Genomic DNA, 25,066 nt, shown 5'->3' on the forward strand with positions numbered 1-25,066 from the left:
CCTCCAGCATTTTGTGTGCATTGCTCTAGATTCCAGCATCTGCAGAATCTCATGTGTCTGAGTTCGCCCAGCATCTTGTTTATTACTTTATGGCAGTCGTCGGTGCTTGGCTACAGGCGCCACTTTACAGCAGTTGTTGCTGCTTAGCTATAGGTACTATTTTATAGTAGTTACTGGCACCTCTTTACAGCAGCGGTTGCTGCTTCCCTTTGAGGAGCAGCGATGATTCCCGCCACCACTGGACGGCAGGCTGCACCAAAGGGCGATCAGTTCCTCCCCCTCAGCCGGGGGGGTGGTGGGTGGGAGGGAGGGAGGGAGGGAGGGAGGGAGGGAGGGTGGGTGGGAGGATGGATCACATGACGTGGCCGGGCCGCGGGGATTGGATGTCTGCTGGCGGGAACGTGGCACGTGACCCCGCAGTGGCGCGAAAACCCCGGCATTGTCGGCGAGTGTGTCCGTTCGTCAGATTGTCAGCCGATGGATGTGGGGGAGGCAGCGGTCGGCGTTGCCGCCGCCGGGCAGCAAGTCAAGGACGAGCTAGCGGAGAAGTGCCAGAAGCTCTTCCAGGATTTCCTAGAAGAGTGAGTGCTCTGGCGAGCGGGGTGGGTGGAGGCGGTCGCCGCGTCAGAGGCCGTGCTTACACCGCGGGCCGGGCCGGGAGGGCGGTGGGCGACCAGTGCCGGCGTTGTTGGCCTTTTTCCCAGGATTGGCGAGGCCGGTGCCTTGCACCCCGGCCCCGAATCGCCCGCCGGGTTCGTGCTTCCAAAGCTAGCGGAAGACCGGCTTACCGCCAATTCGCTAACCTCCTGAAGGGCCGCGGTTCTACCGGTGAAGGCAGTCCCCGCAATTGTGTGTTGGTTAGGGAGAGCGAACAGGAAATGCTGAAACACTCAGCCGGCGACATGTGTGAAGGGAGAAGCTGGGTTAACGTTTCAGGTTGATGGCCTTTCATCAGAGCAAGGCAACGTTAGAATACGACCACGTTTTAAAGCTGTCTGGAGAGTGGAGAGATCAGCTGGGATGTTGATGACAAGGTGGATGCCAAGAGTAGGCTGAGGGATGCAAATGGGGACCTGAGAGACTGCAGATGCTGGAATCTGGAGCCACACACAAAACGCTGGAGGGACTCTGGGTCAGGCAGCATCTATAGAGGGAAATGGACAGTCGGGTCAAGACCCTTCATCTGTACGGCCCCAGGTGAAGGGTCCTGATCCGAAACGTTGGCTGTCATTTCTCTCCATAGATGCAGCATGACCTGCTGAGTTCCTCCAGCGTTTGGTATGTTGCTGAGTGATGCAAATGGTGGTGCACCCAGCTGATAGAGGGTGAGGATGGCTTGAAATCTACCAAAATACCCTAGGTTAGGAATTATGGGCCTGGTGGCACAGCATTTGTAATTGGGAAAATGCTGGAATCTATTATAAAGTAAGTATTAACAGGACGTCTAGTAAATAAGACGATTTAGTAAAGGGTTTAACGAAAGGAAAATCATGCTTGACAAATTTTCTAGAGTTCTTTGAGGATGTAACAAGCTTCCTAAAGTGAAGCCAGTAAATATAGCGTATTTGGATTTCAAAAATCATTGGATAGGGTGCCACGTAAAAAGTTACTCTATGGGATGTGGGATAATATTTTGGAATTAAGTTTACCGATAGCTGCAAATTGGGATGATCATTGTCAGGTCAACAATCAATAAATCTTGGAGTGCCAAAGGGACTTGTGCTGGGACCTCAACAATTTACAATCTGTGTTTGGGTCTATTCCTTGGGGTTTGGAAGTATGAGGGGTGACCTTATTCAAACATATAGATGCTAACGGGGCTTGACAGGATGGATATTGGAATGTTTTCACCAGTGGGAGAGTCATGGGCAAGGGAACATGGTTACAAAGTGAGGATCCAGTCACTTAAGACTAAGTTGTGGAGAAATTTCATTTCTCAGAGGGTAGTAAATCCCTGGAATTCTCTGTCCCAGAGGGTGGTGGAGGCCGGATCATTAGACATTAAAGGTGATGACAGATTGAGGATTATGGGGAACTGGCACGGAAGAGGCTAGCATAGATCAACGATGATCATATTGAATGGTGGGGCAGGATTCCTGGGATGGAGAGGATGTGCAAATTGAGAATGTCCTAATCTGAAAATGGGACATTGCATATCCTTCTACCTATGCTGTTGAGAACTGACGAAAATACAAATAGATTGGTGAGGATGAGATTAAATAGTTTAATGTCTTGTGCTATGTTGCATACTTACTACTGCAGATCTGGTCTTAACTGTGACCTTTTGGACTCTTGTTTCTGATGTTACCAAGCTACTCTTGGTGATGGATATAGAAGTCCTTCAACCAGAATGCATTCTGTACTGGTTATTTTCAGTTCTTCCAAGGTTGCTCATCATGGAAGAGCACTGAACACCGCTGAGAATTGATGTCGATGAAGGGGTAAGGTTTTCTTGCCCGTGTTTGACCTGATGCTATGAGACTTCATGGGTCCTGGAGGCCACGGTGACATTCAGGACCATTTTCTCCAGCCCAAATCCTACTGCACTACATCTGGTGGACTTGTTAGTTAATTTTGGTGGCATTGTTTGTGTAGATGCTATATTGACTCAATAATTTTATTAATGGGGCAGTTGGGTGAATGTAATGTTTCCAAGTAATTGCAGGGCTGTAGCAAATTACAGGTAATTTTTATTGTTGGTGAAATTGTGTAAAACTTGTGATGGAATTGATAACTTGTGTAGAGTTAAGGACTTCACACAGTACACCTTTGTAGCAGAGAAATGCCCCCGTTCCATCAATAGAATACAGTGTAGAAATCTGTATTTTGATTTCATAATAAACTGTTTATTCTTGTAGATTTCAAAACAGTGATGGAGAAGTTAAATATTTACATGATGCTGAGGAGTTAATCCGCCCTGAAAGGAACACACTTGCTGTAAGCTTTGTTGATCTGGAGCAATATAACCAGCAACTGGCTACTACCATTCAGGAGGAATTTTATAGGTAAGACAAATACTAAAATTTGTATAAATGTGTTATGAATACTGGTTCCCACAATGCATTTTTGATTGAGTCTGTAAATTGTTTAGAAATCAAGATAACTGGCTTGCTTCATTGAACTATGAACCCCGAGTTGACCAGCTGCTTATGCTTTTCACAAGACAGCCATGGGTAAAGTCATGGAAAACCAAATTCCAATTTTCAGAATTAGTTCTAAGATTTTTTCAAGACAAATATCTTTTAATGCTAATACCAGCAGCACAGGTTCTGATTTATTTCTGTTCAATAGTGAATTTCCTGTTTTCTTTTTCAGAGTTTACCCACATCTATGCCGTGCTGTTCGGAATTTTGCTAGAGACCATGGAAATATTCCACAAAACAAAGAGTTTTATGTAGCAATTCAGGATTTGCCAGCCAGACACAAGTAAGAGATAACTTGTTTTGTCTTTTTGAAGTTGAATGAAATTGGGTGGACTATGAGATTAAACATCTTTTTAAATTGGTATTTGCATTTGGATCTTTTTTAAATCAATATTTAAGTGTTACCCATTTAATTTTCATGAGTTTTGCTTACCTATGGCTAGGTATAACTCTATTCAGTTTACATTGTAAATTTTAAGAGACATTAGCAGAAGTTTAAAGATTGGTAGCTTGTGGATTTGAATTTAAAATGTGTTTTCAGTATCACAAGATCAATAGTTTCTAAAATATGAATTCATGTCCTCTTTCCAGGTACATGAAAGTGCTACTTGCTTTGTAAATATTCCTGTTGTTCTTTAATCAATTCCTTTGCTGCATCTAAGCCTGGAGGGGGGGGCCCTCAGTTCCCACGCTCCCTTTAAATTCACCTGGTTCAATGGAAAATTTATTATACTACTGTGTAATATCTTAAAGGTGAATTAAAACTGGATTGGTGTATTAATGGGAATTAATGTCCAGTAGTCAGGAAAATATGCCTGTTCTGAAGCACCAAAATTCTGAGGGTGCCTGGTTATCTGAGTATTACTGTAATCAAACTTAATCTTACTTCATGGGGAGAAAATTAGCAGTTTAGAGACTCGTATTGAGTTGTAGATAATCATTCAGAAAAATGATGAAATACTAATACAGCTAATTGTTATGTAAACTAGAATACGAGAATTGACCGCAGCAAGGATTGGAACTCTACTACGCATTAGCGGACAGGTTGTTCGGACTCATCCTGTTCACCCAGAATTGGTCAGTGGAACATTCATGTGCCTTGATTGTCAGACGGTAGTTAAGGATGTCGAGCAACAGTTCAAGTATACACAGCCTAATATCTGCAGAAATCCAGTGTGTGCTAACAGGAGGAGATTTATGTTGGATACTAATAAGTCACGATTCGTTGACTTTCAGAAGGTGAGATTAAACTTGAATTAAAATTTTCCACGTGTGATTAAAATGCCTGGAACTTGTTCTTTGGAAGGAATCCTGTCATGCTAAAATGGGAAAATCTAATGGGAGCAGTTTGTTTCTGTTTTTTATCTATGCCCTTCATGATTCTGATACCTCCATCAGATTTTCTCACAATCAGTTGTTTCAAGAGAATAGCCCCTACTACTTCAATCTATACCTATAACTACAATAATACATCCCTGGAAACATTTTAATAAATTTTTTCTGCACCCTCTGCAAAGCCTTCACATCATTTTAAAATTGCGTCATCCTGAACTGGACACAATAATCCAATTGTGATTTCCTTGCCTCATTTAGCCCTGAATCCCAAATGCTTTCAGTGAATATGAATATATGCTCCCACATCTCTCTGTTCTTGTTCCCCCTGCAGAATTGTGTCCTCTGGTTTATCTTGCCTCTTCTCATTCTTCCTATCATACTGTACATGGTTCACATTTTTGGGAATTATGTCCTGTATGCCCATGTCTCAGTCATTATTATTTGAAGAAAAGTAATGATCCTAGTACCAACTCATGGGGAACTTTTGGCCAGCACTGTCCAGTTCGCTGTTGCTGTCAGGGTTATGATTAACACATCTTACTGTACTGCACATGTTCTGAAGAAAAATCTTCCTTCAGTGTTGTTATGTCTGCAAAGGGCCAAAATTTAAAATTAACACTTTAATAAAAGTCCCGCAGGTAGCAAAATTGTCGAATAAAGAGCAGGATCATCTTTCCTTGACTTCCATTTCCAGCAACTTCCAATAGCATAAGAGGAAAAAGAGGACAAGTTATTCTTGGTGCCCATAACTTACCAATTTTTTAAAAAATCTTTATTCTGCTAAAGATGGAGAAACCAATTTCCTTTTTATATGTGAACTAATAAGTATTATTGCATTTGTCTATTTTGTATAAACAACTTTGTATTATAGCAGAAGAGCAGCTATAAATAGTTCCATTAGTTTATCACAACATTACAGTTAATAACCCATTTTTAGTATTTGCTTCCGTATTCAGGAGTCCACCGTTTGATTTTCTAATTTGCCGTAATGTTTTTGAATATTCTGGTTTTCTACATTATAATCTAGTGGATAAAATGTATATTTAATTTTACATTTGCTTCTTTACGTAATTAAACCTGTCTTGTACTTCACAAGAATTGTTAAACTTTAAGAGTAATATATTTGGAAATGCTTCGGTGTGTCTCGATTATTAAAAGCTCAGTATAGTTATCAGCCTTTTATTCTCCTGCTGCAACACAATTGAAGTTATTATTTTGTTTAAACATTTGGGAAAATGGAAATGATCAATTAGAAATGCAAGTTCTACATGTGAAAGATGATTTATGGGACAAAATAATTGATTAACAATTTTAGTATTTGTGAATAGGGTTTTTAAACTATTGTGTGACATTTTTAACAAAATTCAATTTAGAAAAGACAAATTTTGTGGATAATTGTTGCTACAAAACAGTCTCGAGTTAACCATTATATAATGCTGTAATGTAAACAGTAAAAATTTAAAAAATGGTTGTTTTGCTTGTTCTTTATTATTTGGTTAACTTGCCTTGTCTTGCCTCTGTAGGTTCGTATTCAAGAAACCCAGGCTGAGTTACCCCGTGGTAGCATTCCCCGTAGTGTGGAAGTTATCTTGCGTGCAGAAGCTGTGGAATCTGCGCAAGCTGGTGACAGATGTGACTTCACAGGGATGCTTATTGTGGTTCCTGATGTATCTCAGCTGGCTACACCAGGTATTCAATAAATTGAAAGCCAGTTAAGACTAAATGCCCTGTACTGTTTTCTTCTATATCTTGATAGGATTTGTAAATTAATGAAATTTAGTAGAATTTGATTAGAAGTTGTACTGAAGATGAAAGAAAACATTTGATTGGAAGTAAGTCCCAGAGTGATATAGACTCAGGAATAAAGGATTTCCTATATGCTCTTGAAGTGGAGTCAGAGCCCCATCTTGCTGGATTACCTTAGTGTTATACTGGGTGGCATTATGTAGGAATTGCCCCCTCTGACCCAAGCTCAAATTACGCCTGATGTTGGATTGGAGAACATCCCCTCTCCACTGTTCATTTCACTGGGGATTCGCAGCTTAAGGAATTGGAAAGTTTACTTTTGTAATTTTACTTCAGTTTTAAGGAAATGTATTTCAAAGATTTTTAAATTGTCAATTTTAATTTTTAAATGTCTATATATGAGCTAAATTTAAAAACTAAAAAGCTTCATTACTAGTACATCTTTTGGCATTTATAGACCAATGAGGTTCAGTGTAATTTGATCAGAAATTCTACTGAAAGAAGAAAAAACACTTGTGGGCTGAATTTAGCCTGTGGCTAATCAGATTGATTGGGTTCCAGGAATCACAGGCTCTGCTGTCTTTCTGTCAGGGACACACCAGAGGCAGGACCTCTGCAATATGCCACCTGAGCGATGAGCTAGCTACTTGGACCTCTTTGCCGATGAGGGCGCAGAGAGCTAGCGAGATCAGCTCTCTATATCTGGCCCAAGTGATTGGGTGGTGACTCCAAGAAGATCCAACCCCATAATAAATGGAGAAATCTTTGAAGTGGTTATCTGCAAAGCAAATCGTCTTATTCAGCAATTGCCTTTGCAGCTTTCTTCAACCTTGATTGTATTGTGCCAATCTTGTTGGTAAATTTACAAAAAAAAGATCATTACTCCAGCAATAGCATTTTAGCTTGTTATTGGCATTCTTAAATATTTAATATTCTCAGAACAAATGTATTGACTATTAACCCTTGGTAATGAATTTGAAGTAGTTGTTAAATTTCTTCCTGGTTGCATGATGTAGATTTGTTTGTCTTATTTCTGACAATGCTTATAATTTGTCCCAAAGATATTCCTAGGAGTTAACAGAATGGTAATGATGAAGTTGCAGCTCACTTTTGTAAGTTTTACAAAACTCATCATTACCATTTATGTTTCATGAACCATCCTATATTGCTTTGCTGTACTTTCCATGGTAGTTTAACCTGCAGTAACATTCATTGGAAGATAAGTGAAGTGTAGTTATCAATCTCCATGGTTGGTTAGAGGCCACCAAATAAAAATTATTCATTACAACAGTGGTCTGAAAGAATTATCATGCAAGAATATTGCCTTTTTACAGAGTCCCATAATAATCTTGTTTATTCAGGAGTCCGTGCTGAAACTGGCTCCCGAGTCAGTGGAGCTGATGGGTACGAAAATGAAGGCGTTAGAGGTCTTCGTGCTTTAGGTGTACGTGATCTGTCCTACAAACTGGCTTTCCTGGCATGTCATGTGGCACAAACAAATCCACGGGTGTGTATACTTGTTTAAATGGAATGGCTTATGGTACCGAGCTACTTGTAAGAGCAGCACAGTCCTAATTGTTATAGTGCCTAATTGTATTAAACCGAAGTTTTCCTGTCCTTTGCACTTCAGTATCGATTCCATGGTATCATGATATATTTTTTGTGTAGTGGGCAAGGTGTTACGCTTTGTATCTTTGTAACTTTTCTAAATTCCAAAATTCTAGTGATTAACTGAACATGGTTATAACTGTATGGAAATATTCATTTTATTTGTCTCTGAGGTAGTGAACTAAAGCTGATCTAAAAGTTCCCTTGAGATCAAGCCCTGCTTCTCTTGGATGTTGATTTCTTGCTCCTGTACCTAGTTTATGGTTGTGATCGGATCTGAACTCCTGATTCCCTTTGCTAAAGTTAATTTAGTGGGGGGGGTGCAGTTAAAATATAATAAAAGAAAAATAAGAAATAGTTTCAAGAATTATCTGCCACTTTTTTTTGTACACAAAGCGACTTTGGGTTTATTAAATAGGATCAGGTTAGATTAGTTAATAACAGCTCAGTTTTAGTTACTGAAAATATTTTTATAATTGAATATAAGAAATTAACTTTAAGTGTGTATTGGCCATATTTGGTCCTATTAGTTATCTCTGGAAACATTTACTTTGTCTTAAAACTCTTGTCTTTCTTTCTGGGGGGGAAAAACAGTTTGGTGGCAAAGAAATGAGAGAAGAAGAACAGACTGCAGAAAGTATTAAAAATCAGATGACTGTTCAGGAATGGGAGAAGGTGTTTGAAATGAGTCAGGATAAGAACCTGTATCACAATCTCTGTACAAGCCTTTTCCCCACCATTCACGGTAAGAAGCAACATGTTAAATCTTTTCAAAATTTATAAATTTAGTATGACTTGGATCGAGCATTCTTTGGGTCATCAGTTAGTGAATCTCAAAAATTGCCACGTGTTTGTTACTAAGAGAGTTCAATAATATTGATTGGCATCTAACACATTTTGTAGACTTAATTGCTGAATTTTTGAGTTGTTTGTAGGTTTGCCAATATTATTTTTCAGTGCAGTCTTCAGAAGCCACTTTTTTTTTTGTATTAGGTAATGATGAAGTGAAACGTGGAGTTCTGCTGATGCTTTTTGGTGGAGTTCCAAAGACTACCATGGAGGGCACTTCTTTGCGTGGTGATATTAATGTTTGTATTGTTGGTGATCCAAGCACAGCCAAGAGTCAATTCCTTAAGTAAGTCGTGTTGAAGAATTAAGATTCTTGGTGACTTCCATGCATTTTAAAAACTTTTCACCATCCATGACTGTTTCCTGATGACAGTCATGCACCGTTTATGCAGTCTTCTATAATTAAACTTATGTAATTTGATTAAACAGGGAAGGGGAATGAAGAATCAAACAATCCAGTCAGTTTGCATTTACGTTTTTGCAGCTACATTCTGCTGTGTAAGATATAGTTTTGCATCTTTGATTCTTCTATTCATTTTACCCATAGCCAGTGTAAACTGGCACTGAAGGTCTTAATTGAAGTTTTATGCCAAAAAGCACTCAATCAGGTACAGCCAGTGTAACTTCGGGGGTAGGAATGAAAATATTTGTAAATTAAATGTTGCTGTGAAAGAGTAGCATGTAACTATATTTTTGTTTTAATATTCATGAATTCAAAATACTTGCATAACCAATATGTTATTCTTGATAAAACAGGCATGTAGAAGAATTCAGCCCTCGGGCTGTGTACACAAGTGGCAAGGCTAGCACTGCTGCAGGTCTGACAGCTGCAGTTGTGAGAGATGAAGAATCTCATGAATTTGTCATTGAAGCTGGAGCATTGATGCTCGCTGATAACGTAAGAGCATCTTAATTTTTATTTGAAGTCTATTGCAGTAGTAATATTTAAACTTTTTGATATCCTGATGGATTTTGAATTTGGGCAGGACGGGGAGGGTTAACACCAGTCGTGGTGAACATTCTAGTCCCTGGACCTGATGTGTGTCTTCAAATATTCATTTGTCTGGTTCTCCAGAGTGTAATGGTGCAGTACTGGGTAGCTGCCACGAGAGGTCCTCAGTTATTTAAATAGTAAAACCAGCATAACATGGCTGCGAGGTAATGCTGCATCTCTATGAAACTTTAGTTAGACTACACTAAGAGTATTGTGTTCAGTTCTGGTCACCTCATTATAGGAAGGATGTGGAAGATTTAGCGAGGGTGCAGAGAAGATTTACCAGGATGCTGCCTGGATTAGAGAACATACCTTATGAGAAAAGGTTGAGCAAGGCAGGGCTTTTCTCTTTGGAGTGACACAGGATGAGAGGTGACTTGATTATGAGTGGCATAGTTAAAATGGACAGCCAGCACTTTTTTCCCCAGGGCAGTAATAGCCAATATCAGAGGACATCCATTTAAGGTCCGAGGACGAATGTTCAGGGGAGGTATCAGAGTTAGGTTCTTTACACACAGAGAGAGGATGGTGCCTGGAACGCACTGCTGGGGGTGGTTGTAGAAGCTGATACAATAGGGACATTTAAAAGGCTCTTAGGCACATGGAAGTAAGAAAAATGGAGGGTTATGGGCTATGCAGGAGGGAAGAGTTAGATTGATCATGGAGGAGGTGTTCGTATAGTTTGGCACAACATCGTGGGCCAAAGGGCCCGTACTGTGCTGTACTATTCTATGGCAAATGGAGACACAGGAGACTGCAGATGCTGGAATCTGGAGCAACACACAAGCTGGAGGAACTCAGCAGGTCAAGCAGCATCTATGGAGGAAAGTGGACAGTTGACCTTTCAGGTCAAGACCCTTCATTTGGACAGATCTGGACGGCCCAGGTGAAGGGTCTCAATCCAAACGTTGTCTGTCCACTTTTCTCCATAGATGCTGCCTGACCTCTTAAGTTCCTCCATAAAATGATGAATGCATGGTTCACTGCATGTCCTGGTACTGTTGAGCTTGTCCTGAGTCATGAATGTGAAATTTTCTTTTTTCTTTAAACTGTGCTTGTTCAGAGTTCCTAAACACTTCCAGATCATAATTCCCACAAATTATTGTAATCTTCACTGAGTGAAACCATTGAATTCACCTGTCTACTTTTTATTAGGGTGTTTGCTGCATTGATGAATTTGATAAAATGGATACAAGAGATCAAGTGGCTATTCATGAAGCTATGGAGCAGCAGACCATTTCCATCACGAAAGCTGGAGTCAAAGTAAGTTGTTTAATTGATACTGAACTAATTTACTGAAAACTGAGTTCCTTATAAATTATAAAGAATAAACTATAATTGGATATCTATCACTGGGTGATTATAGTGCAAGCATATAAAATTTCAAAGTGTAGATTGGTTTTTTTCTGTTGCTGTGAACAATTGATTACTGCTATCCATTTATCTCATCCAAATACTTTATTGAAGTACTTCCTAATTTAACCTTGGTTGTAGAACTTTTGCACAAACAATCTAAATTTTTGGCTTCCGAAGGATCTAGCATTTGAATTTTCTGAAAACAAAATTTGAGAATATTGTGTCCAACATTGAGCACGGAAAATAACTGGTATGATATTGCCTTTCATGGGGAAATTCAACTTGATGGTTGGAGAATTCAAGATTTCAGAATGTCATTGTTTAAAAAGAAGTGTGAAAATTTCATTGCAGAAGATCTTGGGTCACCCCTCTTTACTGGAAGACATTCTGCATTTTCAATTGGTAGAAAATTTGCATTTTAAAAATGGAAACAGTAACATTTTGAAGTAGATAGTTAAGCAGTTGAAAGCAATAATGAAGTATCCACATTGTTGTTCGCCTTTTTAAATGAGGTGGAGGTTGTTTAACAAGATTGTTTAAAAGATAATATACCATTCATCTTTTTGATGTAGGCAACCTTGAACGCCAGGACATCTATCTTGGCTGCAGCAAACCCAGTTGGTGGACGATATGATCGCTCAAAATCTCTCAAACAAAACGTAAACCTCACAGCCCCAATCATGTCTCGATTTGATTTGTTCTTCATTCTAGTTGATGAGTGCAATGAGGTGGGAATAAATATTGAATATATTTTTGTGTTCCGTTTTCTTGAAGTTTTACATTTTAAATGAAGAAATTTACCTGATTAATATTTTGCTAACTAGGTAACAGATTACGCTATTGCCAGGCGCATAGTGGATCTTCATTCTCGAATACAAGAATCCATTGAGCGAATCTACTCCTTGGATGATATCAGGAGATACCTGCTTTTTGCAAGACAGTTCAAGCCTAAGGTCGGTTACTTCATGAGGGCATTATTACTTTGGTACTCAAAAATAAGAGTAGAAGTAGGCCAGTCAGCCCTTGGAACCTGTTCTGCCATTCAATGTGATATGGTTGATCTTCTGTCTCAATATCATATTTCCAATATCTCCCCAGATTGTGTCTAGAAATCAAAATATGTTCAGTGACTTGGCCTCCAGTCTTTTATGATAGAAACTTCCACAGGTGTACCAGCCCCTGAAGAGAGCAGTATTTCCTCATCCTGAAGAAATTTACTTGAAGCTGTAACTTCTGGGTCTAAAGCCACCCACCCTGTGAACCCTGTCAGAAATTTGAGGAATTCAATATCCTCTGCTGTTTCTAAACTTGAGTGAATATAGACCCAGTCAACCTAATCTCCTCATAAGACAATACTGTCATGCTAAGAATCAGACTAGTGAGCCTTTGTTGTGTTTCCTCTACACAAGTATACACTTTCTTGGATAAGCAGATCAAAGGTACAATATGGTGTATCTCACCAAGCCTCTGTATAACTGTAGATCTCAAAGGAATCGGAAGACTTCATAGTGGAACAGTACAGGCGACTCCGTCAGAGGGATGGATCTGGAATAACTAAATCGGCATGGCGAATCACAGTGCGTCAGCTGGAGAGTATGATTCGACTTTCTGAATCCATGGCTAGAATGCATTGCTGTGATGAGGTAATTATTGACTTAATGAAAGGTTTATTCTCTTTGAGAAGACCCATTAACCTCACTAATCCCCAAGTCTACCCTTGCATCAGGCTGGAAACACATGTCTATCATTCTGGTCACTATTGTATAGTCATTCTGTCCTCCAAACACAGTTACAAGATTAAAAGGTGCTTCTCTGTCTGTTGCCATGAACTGTCAATTAGCTATGGAGCTGGGGAAGGGGTCTTGATGCAGGGCTTCAACCTGAAATGTCGACAATTCCTTTTCTCCCACATATGCTGCTCAATCCACTGAGTTCCTCCAGCAGATTGTTGTCCGTTAGTTATCTTGGCTTAGTAACAGACAGATGTAAGAAATCATCTGTTTTTAATTAACACTAATCTGTGGCTCAAATCTGCTTCAAAGATTTACCACTAGAGCTGAATGGTTACCCGTGTTCATTGTTTTCCTTTAGAGCCATGTTGTTTCTTTAACTGTAAAGGCCAGCATATTTGAAGTTCGGTAGAGTTCTGCAGCATACTTTTCTTGACCTATCAGTTATTTGTGAAATGGACCATTCAGTTTAATAGTATGTTCAATGGCCCAGCTCTTCTACCTATTAATCCAGCTGTAAAATGAGAAACATTCTCTAGCACTGTTTTTGTTCAGAATTTTACCCTGTTTTGGAACTTTTTCCTGCTATAGCAGCATGAGTCATTTGCTCTTTTTTGACCAAATATAAGAAAATTTTGTTCAATTGCTTTTTGAGTTAAACCAAAAATTGAGGCAGATGAAAGCACACTAAGACTTTGTTACCCACAAAGGATAAGGGTGCAGACTTCTTGCAGATAATTTCCAAAAAAAAGAATACCACTAAGGCCCTTTGTATCCAAAAACTATAAATATGCCCAATAATGTTCTAAAAGCCTTAAATTTTTCATCTGTTTCTAATGCAATATACCTAACAAGAAATGTTGTATGGCATGCTTGCCTTCAACAGTTGGGGTATTGAATATAACAGTCAGGAAGTCATTTTGCAGTTTTATATATAATTATGGTTAGGCTGAATTTGGAGTATTGTGCGCATTTGTGGTTTCCCCATTACATGAAGGATGTGGAAGTTTTTGAGACAGTGCTGAAAAGGTTTACCAGGATGCTACCTGTATTAGTGAGGGTTGGCTATAAAGATTAAACAAAATAATATTATTTTCTTTGGGGGCTAAGGGGAGACCCTGATACAAGTTTTATAAAATTATAAGAGGCAAAAATAGGGTAGTCAGTCTTTTTCCCAGGGTAGAAATCTCAAATACTAGAGGGCATAACTTTTAAGGTGAGACGGCAAAAGTTTAAAGGAGATGTGCGGGTCAAATTTTTGATTTGTAGAGAATGGTAGGTGCCTGGAACGTGCTGTAAGTGATGGAAGCAGACGACAGTGGAGTTTGAGGCATTTAGACAGGCACATGAACAGGCAGGGAATAGAAGGATATAGACCGTGTGTGGGCAATTAGGTTTGGTTGGATTGGTATCATGGTCGTCACATGTGGGCTTGAAGGGTTTGTTCCCATGCTATAGTATTCTATGTTCGAAACCTAGAAACACTGGTTTGAAAATCACAAGGTGCAGTTGTGGAAACAAAGGCAGCTCTCTAATGAAAGTGCACAGAAAGGAAGCACTTGATACAAATGGTCTGGCAATTGATCACTATATACAGACATACTGGTTCCTCAATATGTGCATGTAAATAAATATATTAGAAAAAATTCAAGATTGCGGATTCGTGGATAACAAATCAGATAACGAGGACTGTGGCTACACACAATACAGTAATAAACAAAACTTACCAAATTTGATGTATATGTTGTGGCTTTATAGGTTCAACCTAAGCACGTCAAGGAAGCTTTCCGGCTGCTGAACAAATCTATTATTAGAGTTGAGACTCCAGATGTAAATTTTGACCAAGATGATGAGGGTGTAGAAGAGATGGAACAGGAAATCCATGAAGGGATTAATGGTAGGCTATTTTTAATTGTAGTAGGATTGAATAAACTTGGTAAGTCTTTTGTCTGCATATGAATGAATATAGTTATTTCTTGACTGCAGTTTTAATCTGTTAGTTTGTTGGCTTTACATTTTAAAAGGATACGTATCAATCTCTGACAGTATTGATGAATGTAACAGATTTAATGCTTTTCTCCCTTAAGTTTATTTTCTTTCAGTCTGTGCACTGTATGTAGAAGGTCAACATTTTGTTCTTAATGCCTTTATATACATTAGTATTCAAAAGCCCTTAAGTACTTGGCACACCAATATATGAGTGATTGGTTCCTCAATATGTGCGTGTTTTTAAACAAAAACTTGTTGGAAAATATTCAAGATTGTGGATTCAGCAAATAGAATTTAAATAAAAACAGATTATCTAAATGAAGCAAGATTGCATTTGAGTGAAGTATGGAGGGATCTAGCTGTTCCAGTGCATAAATCACAAAAAGTTAGCCAACAGGTTCAACAAGTAGTTAAAAGGCCAAATTGCTGTTTGCCTTATTGTGAAGGGGTTGGAGTTTAAAAGTAGTTACAACGTGCAGGATATTGGTGAGGCCACACCTGGAATACTGTGCACAACCTGATCCCCTTGCCTAAAAAAAGAGAGAAAAGGATATAGTAGCATTAAAGGCAGTCCAAAGTAGATTCACCAGGTTAATTCCTGGGATTAGAGTCCTATCAAGAGGCCAGGCAGTTTGGGTCTACATTCCTTGCGGTGAGATCCTAAGCGGGATCCTGAGATCCTAAGTGGGCTTGGTAGGGTAGATGCTGAGTTGTTTTCTGGCTGCTGAACAAATCAATTATTAGAACTGAGGTTCCAGATCTAGTGGCAGAGTCTTGAACAACGAGACATGGTTACAAGAGGCTTGTCATTTAAGTAAGGTGTGTAGAAATCTTCACTGAGGGTAGTGAATCATTGGAATTCTTTACTCCGGAAGGTGGTGGGGGCTAGATTGGAAATACTTGAGGTAGAGTTAGATAAATATTTGAAACATCAAGAAGTTAGACTGTGGGAAACTGGCACAGAAGAGTTGAAGTTGGCCGTGATCATGTTCAATGTCAGCAGGTTTGAGAGGCCTGGTGGCCCATTCCTGCTCTTGTTGTCTTGTAGATTTTGTAGGTATGGAGAGACAAAATATATCTAGTCCCACTGATTTGGAGAGCCCTAGATTCGTGATTCATATTTAAAAACTGGCATCCTCCAAAACTTAAGATATCATCAACTGCTTTGAAGACTTTGTCCTCTGATTAATGATTCTAGAAGGAGCATTTCTATGTGGTGGTGGTTATGCATTGAGTCAGTTTCTTAATTATCTTGGTTAGTGTAATTGTGGACAGTTAATTGCTTTCCTAGTACTATAATTTTGCTAAATACTTAGTGTGAGTTGCATTTTATTACATTATATGATTTGGCCAATACAGTTGGTAGTGGTTAGTGTAACGTTATTATAGAAGAGTGGCAACACTTGCAGGCTGCCCCAGCACATTCTCAGTAATGCAAAAAGATGCATTTCACTGTGTTTTGATGTACGTGACTAATAAATGTCTTATCTATTTATATTTCGTAACAATGATCTGTTTCTCCTTACTCATATGTTTATCACTAATATGGTAATGCCAAACAGAACAGCTGATCTCACTTATTGCACTGGCTCTCCTTTTCTCTCTGGATTCTCTCCTAGAAACATGGTATTCAAATACTTTCCTCGTATCCTGATTCTGACCTGAAAATGCTGCTTGGATTTTAATAATCCAATGAGATGATAATGGCAGCAGAATTCTAGCAACCTTTTATTTCATTTTGCTACTGTGTGCTAGAAGTTGCCATGTTTTAAACGTAAAACTATATAAATAATTTCAACAGGGCACTCTGGTATTCCAAATGGGATAAATGGCATCAATGGCCATTCTGAAGACAGTATCAAGGAGGATGTGCCAAAATCCACAATGAGACTGTCTTTCGTAGAGTATCGCAAGATTTCAAATCTTCTGGTCATTCATCTCCGCAAACTAGAAGAAGGTAAGAATGTAGATTTTTTTTTCCCTAGATGCCTTGCATAATGCAGCCAAAACATTGCTTTAGAAAACGCTGTGCTTGATCAGTGTCTTGACCATTATGCTAAAATTTCAGATTCTTAAACAAGAGACTCTGGTTGGAGGATCTTATCTTGACATGCTCTGATACATAAAGGAGGATCTACACTATGTCAACTTTAATTTGATGTTCATCCGTCAGAAAAGATCTGTGATTTTTGTTTTTAAATAACTAGTTATGTATTTAGAACAGCCATTGTTTAAAAAAACAAATCTGAAATCATAATGTATGCTACATCATCTGATACTTTAAACTATAGTTTGCAACCCTGTTACACTTTACACAAATGTGAGCATTGAATGGAGTCCTGTTTAGTGATGGACTCCTGTCACTTCTAAATCACACAATGTACCTAAAAGTTAAGAGGCCATTTAATAATACTTTACAGGTGTTCCTTGACATAAAAATGCTGTGTTCCAATAAAACATTGTTAAGCAAATATCTAAAATGAAAAGGCTTCTAGTTTCAATGTAAAAATTGTTTGAAGCTTTTTTTAAAAAGCTCTGGAACTCAATGTAAAAATAATAAAAATCAAGTGTCTGAGCTAAAAATATTTTATTCAGTCTTCATAGTCAAAACCACACATAATGTAGCCTTTCAAGTTCTAAATGGTTTACTTTTTCCTAATTAATATCTCCATAAAGAAGTGGTAGTTTTGCTGGGAAGATGAGAGGTGGTACTGTAAGAGTCATACTTGTCCATGCTGACCAAGATGTATATTCAAGATAACCCCATTTCCCAGCACTTTACCCAAATCCCTCTAAACTGTTGTCATCCATATACCTGTCCAAACTTCTTAAATGTATCTAATGTACCTGCCTCAACCATTTCCTCTGGCAGCTGATTACATATATCTACCATCTGATGTGTTATATATGTATATAAAATCGCCCCTCAAGTTCTTATTAAACCCTTCACTTCAGCCTTAAAACTATATCCTCTAGTTTTTGATTCCCCAATCCAATTTTTTTAAAAAAAGACTGCTTACCCTATCTACGCCCCTCATGATTTTTATTTACCTCTATGAGATCACTTCCTATAACAGGGTAACCCAAACTGAACACAGTACTTCCAAGTTTGGCCTCCCCAATGTACAATCACAACGTAACCTCCCAAGTTCTATGTTCAATGCCCCAACTGATGAAGGCCAGCATCCCAAAAGCTGCCTTCACTGCCCTATCTACCTGTGCCTATAAGGGAACTATGCACCTGTAGTCCTAGGTCCCTCTGTTCTACAACAGTACCCAGGGCCCTTTTGTTCAATGTAAATGACCTACCTTGATCTGTCCTTCCAAAATGTAACACTTGGCACTTAGCAGAATTAAACTCCATTTGCCATTCCTCAGCACACCTACCCAGCTGATCAAGATCCCGCTGCAATTCTTGATGATACCCTTCACTGTCTACGACACCACCTATTTTAGTGTCATCTGCCAAGTTACTATTCCTCATATTCTCATCCAAATCATTAACATAGATGACAACTAACAATGGATCCAGCACCGACCCCTGGGGCACACCACTAGTCACAGACCTCTAGTCTGAGAAACATCCTTCCACCATCACCCTGTTTCTTACCATCCAGTCCATTTTGTATCCAGTTTGCTAGCTCTCCTTAGATGTCATGCAGTCTAACCTTCCAGAGCAGCCTAGCATGTGGAACCTTATCAAAAGCCTTACCGAAATCCATATATGCATCTACTGTGCTCCCCTTGTCACTTCATCAAAATATTCAATCAAATTCATAAGACAAGATCTCCCTTGCATGAAGCCATGCTGGCTACCCCTAATTAACCCCTGCCTTTCCAAATATATCTTATCCCTCCACTTGATCCCAGCTGCCTATATCTGACCCAAGCCGCCTCATTCTTGACCAGAGTTGCAATCTCACTTGATATCCTTTGCCTTTTACTTTAACAGGAACATGTAGTCCTTGAACTTGTGCTATCTCACTTTAAAAAGCGCTTACTTAGCAGAGGTCCTCTTGCCGGCAAACAACCTGGCCCAATCAACCTTTGCAAGCTCTGGTCTCATACTGCCAAAATTCACCTTGCCCCACGTTAGAACTCAAACCTGTAGACCAGTTCTGTCCCTTTCCATAACTATTTTAAAACTAACAGAACTATGGTCACTGGTCCCAAAGTGCGCCCTGACTGTGACCCTGATCACTTGCCCTTATTCCCCAGGAGTAGATCAAGCTTTGCTCCCTCCCTGCCTAAGGAAAGTTTTCTGAACACACCAAATTCCACCCCACCTGGACCTTTAACACAGACAATCCCAGTCAATGTTAACTTTCCTACAATGACAACCCTATGATTCTTGCATATAGCCCAATATCTTTCAAAACCATTTGCTTTGGCTTCCACAGAATCCCTTCCTCCTGGTTGCTGATTCCATCCATACAACACCCCACCTCCATACTAGACCAAACTGGACAATGCAATTTCAAGTCACTAAAGTGACTGCAAGGTGAGCAATGTACTTCACCTTCTCTCCACTAAATTAGTCCCTGTAACATTCCACCCCCACAACAATTTTTAAAGGAATATGTGGTTTTGTTACACATGTTCCAGCACTGTCCTAGTTGGTTACCAACTTTCCATACACTTAAGCTCATTCAAAACCCTTCAATCAGATTATAACTTGCACTAAATCCTACTCACTGATGATGCTGTTGGTGGTGAATCTGAGCTTGAAGTTTTCCACTTCTAGTATCTGAATGGCAGAGTAGGCTTGAGAGATCATGTAAAGCCCTAAATATGGTACAGCTGTTCAGTGGGTATGTTGACTTTACAGGATTCCCTTAATTATAAATTCAAGCCTCATGCACATTTCTCTACTGTATGCGGGTAAAATCACTCTAGAAAAAATTTACACCACCATGTAAAATTCAAACACCGCCCACACCAAATACATTCATTAAAAACATACCATATTTATACATGCAAAAACGTCAAAGGAAACAGTATGCAACAAACCAACTTTACTTTCCAGTTTTCTGTCCATTTAATTCTGAATACTTCAGCAATCTCTCAACTCTCTGCCATTGGGGCTGCTTTCTGAATGGACTCAACCATTCAGACAAAAATGATTGGAAAAAGATGTATTGATGATATGGTGAAGACAAAGATAGTGTAGTTGGGGGGGGGGGGAAGATGATCTATTTGATTTTTTTTTTGATGCTTTGACTTTTAGTTATCTTTGTTTACTTAAGCAAATAACACAAAATCTATTGTGCTAGTACACCATTGCTGATTTGTTTATTTTATTCTTCAGAGGATGATGATGCTTCCCCAAAGAAGAGTGAACTTGTTAATTGGTACTTAAAAGAAATTGAATCTGAAATTGAATCAGAAGAAGAACTAATTAACAAGAAGAGGTTAATTGAGAAAGTTATTTACAGACTTATTCACTATGTAAGTATGACAAGTATCTTGTAAATTTCAGTCTGATCAGTTTGGTTAAGATTTTCCCATTGCTGATAGAATTGGAGGTTAGCACGGTGTGTTTTCATGACTTGTACTTTGAAGCAGTGAATGGGTCATAATGACACAACTCTTGTAAACAGCAGAATGCAACTTACGGAAATGAGACAAATGGTTGACCTTTCCAGTGAAGGTTTATTGAGGGATATTTAAGGTTAGAGTAGTTCCTTTTTGTCACTTAGAAGACATGGATTTCATATCACAAGCAGATTTTTTTTCCACTTAGATATTGATACATCAAAGTACTTGTTTGCCATTGCTAACGAAGAGCTAAAATAACATGCTGGACATTAGCCAGATAAAGTGATACTTGATTGCAGTAAAAGAAATCTGAGTTGGTCATGGAAATGTGCAGCAAGTCCAATAGTATCTGTCTTGATCTATATATACTTTTGAAAGTCTTGTTTGGGTAGGTTGATTTGGGGTTTCTGGAAAAAAAACATTTGAAATGTAAGCATTGGTACCTTTTTTATCTCCTGAAAGTGAGCCTGCTGTTACTAGACCCTGGCTGAGATCCCTATCTGTACCTTTTGCTTCTTGAACTGGTGGCCAGGAATTTCCATTGGAACTAGCTGGGTATCAAACCTACAAACAGTCTGACTTGATATTGGCAGAACATGGGGACAAATATGGAGCCATGTATCCTAGACTTCCATGATCAGAATTGGATGTGCAGAAATACCCAATTGCTGAACATTTCAATGCCTTGTAGCTAGTGTTCCTCATTGGAACTACAGACTCCGTTAACTTGCAGGCTGCCCCCAGAACACTCAATGCAAAAAGATGCATTTTACTGTGTGTTTCAATGTAGATGTGACTGATAAAGATATCTTTATAACTATAGTTAACAAGATCAGCTCCATTATGGTGGAGGTAATGGTTGAAAAATTACTGGTTTTGGATGTGGCAGTTGACTAATGGTACTCTTACTGCCTGTTAGGCTGGATTGCATTCAACCATCAGACCATGCACTACTGGATCTCTTTATTAAGTATATATATATGCAGCAAGAGTTTAAATCTTAACCTAGTGTATTTTGTGAACTTTGTGTTTGAATTTCTTTATAGGATCATATTTTGATTGAACTGAAAGAAGCTAGTCTGAAAAGCCGAAAAGGAGAAGGTGATGAAGTGGTTGAACAGGATCCTTACCTTGTGGTTAATCCTAATTATACTTTGGAAGATTAAGTACCTGATGTTTTGGAGAAATTGGAATATACACCTTTCTAAATCTAATGAACCAAATTTTTTGTATCTGTTAATTCTACTCCAGTGTAATCAAGAATTGAAACAAATGGTGCCTGTTACATTTTGTAAGATGTTTGATTTTTTTAAATCTAGCATGCCACTGAGCTTCAAAATAAAAGCTCAAATTGCAATACACTTGTCAGCAGCCATTCTGCAATAGTTGTGAATACATTGTATTTTACCAATTGCAATATGCTGATTTATGACTAGATAAACATGCAAGTATTTTAGATTTTGTAGAGATGGCCTGCATTTATAATAAAAAGCAAAACTGAGATGGGTTGTATTTTAATTCCAAGACTGGGTAAAATTTTACAGTCTTGTTTTGGTAGTGCAAGAGATTAATTCAAAACTAGCTGTGGAATTCTGGGACTGTTGTAAATATTGCAGAAAACAACCCTTGTGTTGAAATTGAGTGCTTAAATAAAAAGCAAATTATAGTTGCTCAATTCACTTTGTCATTTTACTAATTAAAATACACATCTGAAAGTTGAATATAGAAATCAAATTTTAAAATACTATTATAGAATCAGCAAGAGTCAATTGCCATAAAGGAAAAGCACTTGGATTACTTAAGGATAAATTTTAAATCCAATCTGAAATGTTGTGTGTCTATATTTTTAGATTGCAAACCACTTCAACAAGGTTGTTCAAACAAATGAATGGTTTGAACAGCTTTGTATAGAATTCAAGCATAAGGTGTCATAATTACAAATAAAAGCCAACAAGATGAATGTTTTCAAAGTTTTGAATATAATATTGCTAGGATGGGTAGTGCAACAAAAAGGTTCAAATGAGGACTGAACTGATCTCCTTAAAACACTGACCATTCTTCCAAATGCATCCTTTCTCTTAGATGATGCACTAACGAATCAGCTTAGAGCATTTTTGCCCACATTAAGTGCATATTTAAAGAACTATAAATACTTACAGAGTGTAAAACAGGTTTCAAAGCAAATAAGTTAAAACACTTTATGCAGCCTTCAGTAAATTAATCTTGATTCATATTATCTGTAGTGGTTTATATCACCTTGGGAATGGATTATCAGCACAAACTGACCAAAGTGTACAACCCATATACAAAATTAACAGTTAACCGTTTCATCAAATCTCTAGGTTTACATGACTTAAGCCTTTGAATTTTATTCTTGTTACACATTTAGATTGTGGCATAAGAAAACTGTTTAAAAGCCAGAAGTAATCCCATAATTCCACACAATTATAGTATTTATCTAACTTAGTAATATCCTTACATTTATTTTTGTTTGCATTTTCAGTCACTGTCACTCTTGAGATCAGTTTGTTTGTTTTCACTGGCTTCCTGCCAGATTTGTCAATGTTTCCATGAAAGTACCATCAAGATAAATCTGCAATACTACTGCTCATCTGAGTCAAAGTTCTCAGTGAACAAAGGTACTGGACAAAGCATCAATAATGTGACAGCCCTTGTACTTGGGAAAGCACACAATCTAATAGGTTTAATGGGGAGGGAAGAGTGCCCAGAGTATTAGGACTTTGAAGGACCTTTGACTCCTCTTTAAAATCATCATGCCTAATATAGTCTGATCTGCCATCTCTTGTTCTGTTTGTTTGTTCTTAACTCCATAATATTCGCTATTAGTAACTAGCTTGTCTGTAAAACTACTGCAATATACACACTTGTGCATGTGTTAAGAATCTTAATTTTTTACAATTGGACCTTGCATGGTCACTTTAAGGATTGTTCTGTTGTATGTCACCATAAAAGCATGTACCAGATCTCATACATAAGTGTTTGAGGTAAATGGATTTAGAACATAGAACAGTACAGCACAGAACAGGCCCTTCGGCCCATAATGTTGTGCTGACAGCTAATTCCTCCTATTGACAGAATGCCCATATCCCTCTATTTTTCTCTCAATCATGTGCCCATCCAAACCCCTCTTAAAAGTCCCCAATGAATTTGCCTCCACTACCCTATCAGGCAACGCATTCCAGGCATCCACCACTCTCTCAGTAAAAAACATACCCCTCACCTCTGTTCTGAACCTACCCCCCCCCCCCACCTTAAATGCACGCCCTCTGGTATTGGATTGCTCAACAATGGAAACAAGATATTGCTTGTCCACTCTATCTATGCCCCTCAATTTTATACGCTTCCAACAGATCGCCCCTCAGCCTCTGCTGTTCCAGAGAAAAGAGCCCAAATTTGTCCAGCCTCTCCTGATAGCACACGCCCTCTAATCCAGGCAGCATCCTAAGTAAACCTCCTCTGCACCCTCTCTAAAGCCTCAACATCCTTCCTATAGTGAGGTGACCTGAACTGCACACAATACTCTAGATGCAGCCTAACCAGAGTTCTATAGAGATGCGTAATAACTTCTTGACTCCTATACTCAATACCTCGATTAATAAATGCAAGCATTTCATAAACCTTAACCAGCCTATCCACCTGTGTAACCACTTCCAATGAGTCAAAGACTTGCACCCCAAGTTCTCTGCTTTAACGGTCTTGCCTTTAAGAATGTACTGCCTCTTGACATTAATCCTACCAAGGTGCAACACCTCTCATTTGTCCAGGTTAAACTCCATCTGCCATTTCTCTGTCCACATCTGCAATTGATCTATATCACACTGTATCCATTGCCAGTCTTCTACACTATTCACAACTCCACCAATCTTGGTATCACCTGCAAACTTACCAACCCATCCATCAACATACTCATCCAGGTCATTTATGTACATCACAAACAACAGAGGTCCCAGTACAGATCCCTGCAGAACACCACTACTCACAGGCCTCCAGCCCAAATAAGTCCCTTCAACCACCACCCTCTGTCTTCTATGGGCAAGCCAGTTCTGGATCCACACAGCCAATTCTCCACTTACCCCATGCTTCCGAACTTCCTTGATTAATCAATTATGTGGGACCTTGTCAAATGCCTTACTGAAGTCCATACATATGACATCCACAGCTCTATCTTCATCAATCTCTCTCGTCACCTTGTCAAAAAACTCAACCAGGTTAGAAAGACACGACTTGCCCCACGCAAAGCCATGCTGGCTTTCCCTAATTAAGCCATTGGTTTCCAGATGCTCATACATCCTATCTCTAAGAATTTTCTCCAGCAATTTCCCGACAACTGATGTGAGACTCACCGGTCTATAGTTCCCCAGATTTTCCCTTGTTCCTTTCTTAAATAGAGGAACAACATTAGTCACCAGTCCTCCGGGACCTCACCCGTGGTCAAAGAGGACACAAAGATACTGGCCAAGGCCCCAGCAATTTCCTTTCTCGCCTCCTTCAGTAACCTGGGGTATATCCCATTGGGCCCTGGGGATTTATCCACCTTAATACTGTTTAGGAGACCTAACACTACCTCCTCCTTGACCTCTAAATGCCCTAACATGTTTCTGCCCTCAGTTCCAATTTCTGCATCCTGCATGTCCCTTTCCTGGGTAAATACTGAAGAGAAATACTCATTCAGAACCTCACCCACATCCTCTGCATCCAAACACAGATTCCCTTCTTTATCCTTAAGTGGTCCTACCCTTTCCGTTGTTATCCTCTTA

At 39.0% G+C, this 25,066-nt stretch overlaps 1 protein-coding gene across 1 annotated transcript; it reads left to right on the forward strand.

Moving 5' to 3' along the window:
* The first annotated feature begins 416 nt into the window (after nucleotides 1-416).
* mcm6 (minichromosome maintenance complex component 6) lies at nucleotides 417-22,248 on the forward strand. Its single transcript, XM_052019883.1, has 17 exons — nucleotides 417-581; nucleotides 2,859-3,005; nucleotides 3,316-3,426; nucleotides 4,133-4,382; nucleotides 6,002-6,167; nucleotides 7,586-7,731; nucleotides 8,427-8,577; nucleotides 8,826-8,967; nucleotides 9,438-9,579; nucleotides 10,831-10,938; nucleotides 11,604-11,759; nucleotides 11,856-11,984; nucleotides 12,513-12,674; nucleotides 14,520-14,658; nucleotides 16,552-16,707; nucleotides 20,059-20,198; nucleotides 21,335-22,248. Exons 1-17 carry the CDS (start codon nucleotides 478-480, stop codon nucleotides 21,452-21,454), a joined length of 2,469 nt encoding a protein of 822 aa, XP_051875843.1. The 5' UTR covers nucleotides 417-477; the 3' UTR covers nucleotides 21,455-22,248.
* Nucleotides 22,249-25,066: the final 2,818 nt, after the last annotated feature.

This window comes from Pristis pectinata, chromosome 1, assembly GCF_009764475.1.
Source record: "Pristis pectinata isolate sPriPec2 chromosome 1, sPriPec2.1.pri, whole genome shotgun sequence".
NCBI lineage: Eukaryota > Metazoa > Chordata > Chondrichthyes > Rhinopristiformes > Pristidae > Pristis > Pristis pectinata.

Excerpts from the sequence above, each read along its gene's own strand:
- mcm6 (XM_052019883.1), top strand. The coding sequence starts at position 478 with ATGGATGTGGGGGAGGCAGCGGTCGGCGTTGCCGCCGCCGGGCAGCAA. Across the intron at positions 9,580-10,830 it reads CATTGATGCTCGCTGATAAC|GGTGTTTGCTGCATTGATGA; the intron begins GTAAGAGCATCT and ends ACTTTTTATTAG. Across the intron at positions 14,659-16,551 it reads AATCCATGAAGGGATTAATG|GGCACTCTGGTATTCCAAAT; the intron begins GTAGGCTATTTT and ends TAATTTCAACAG.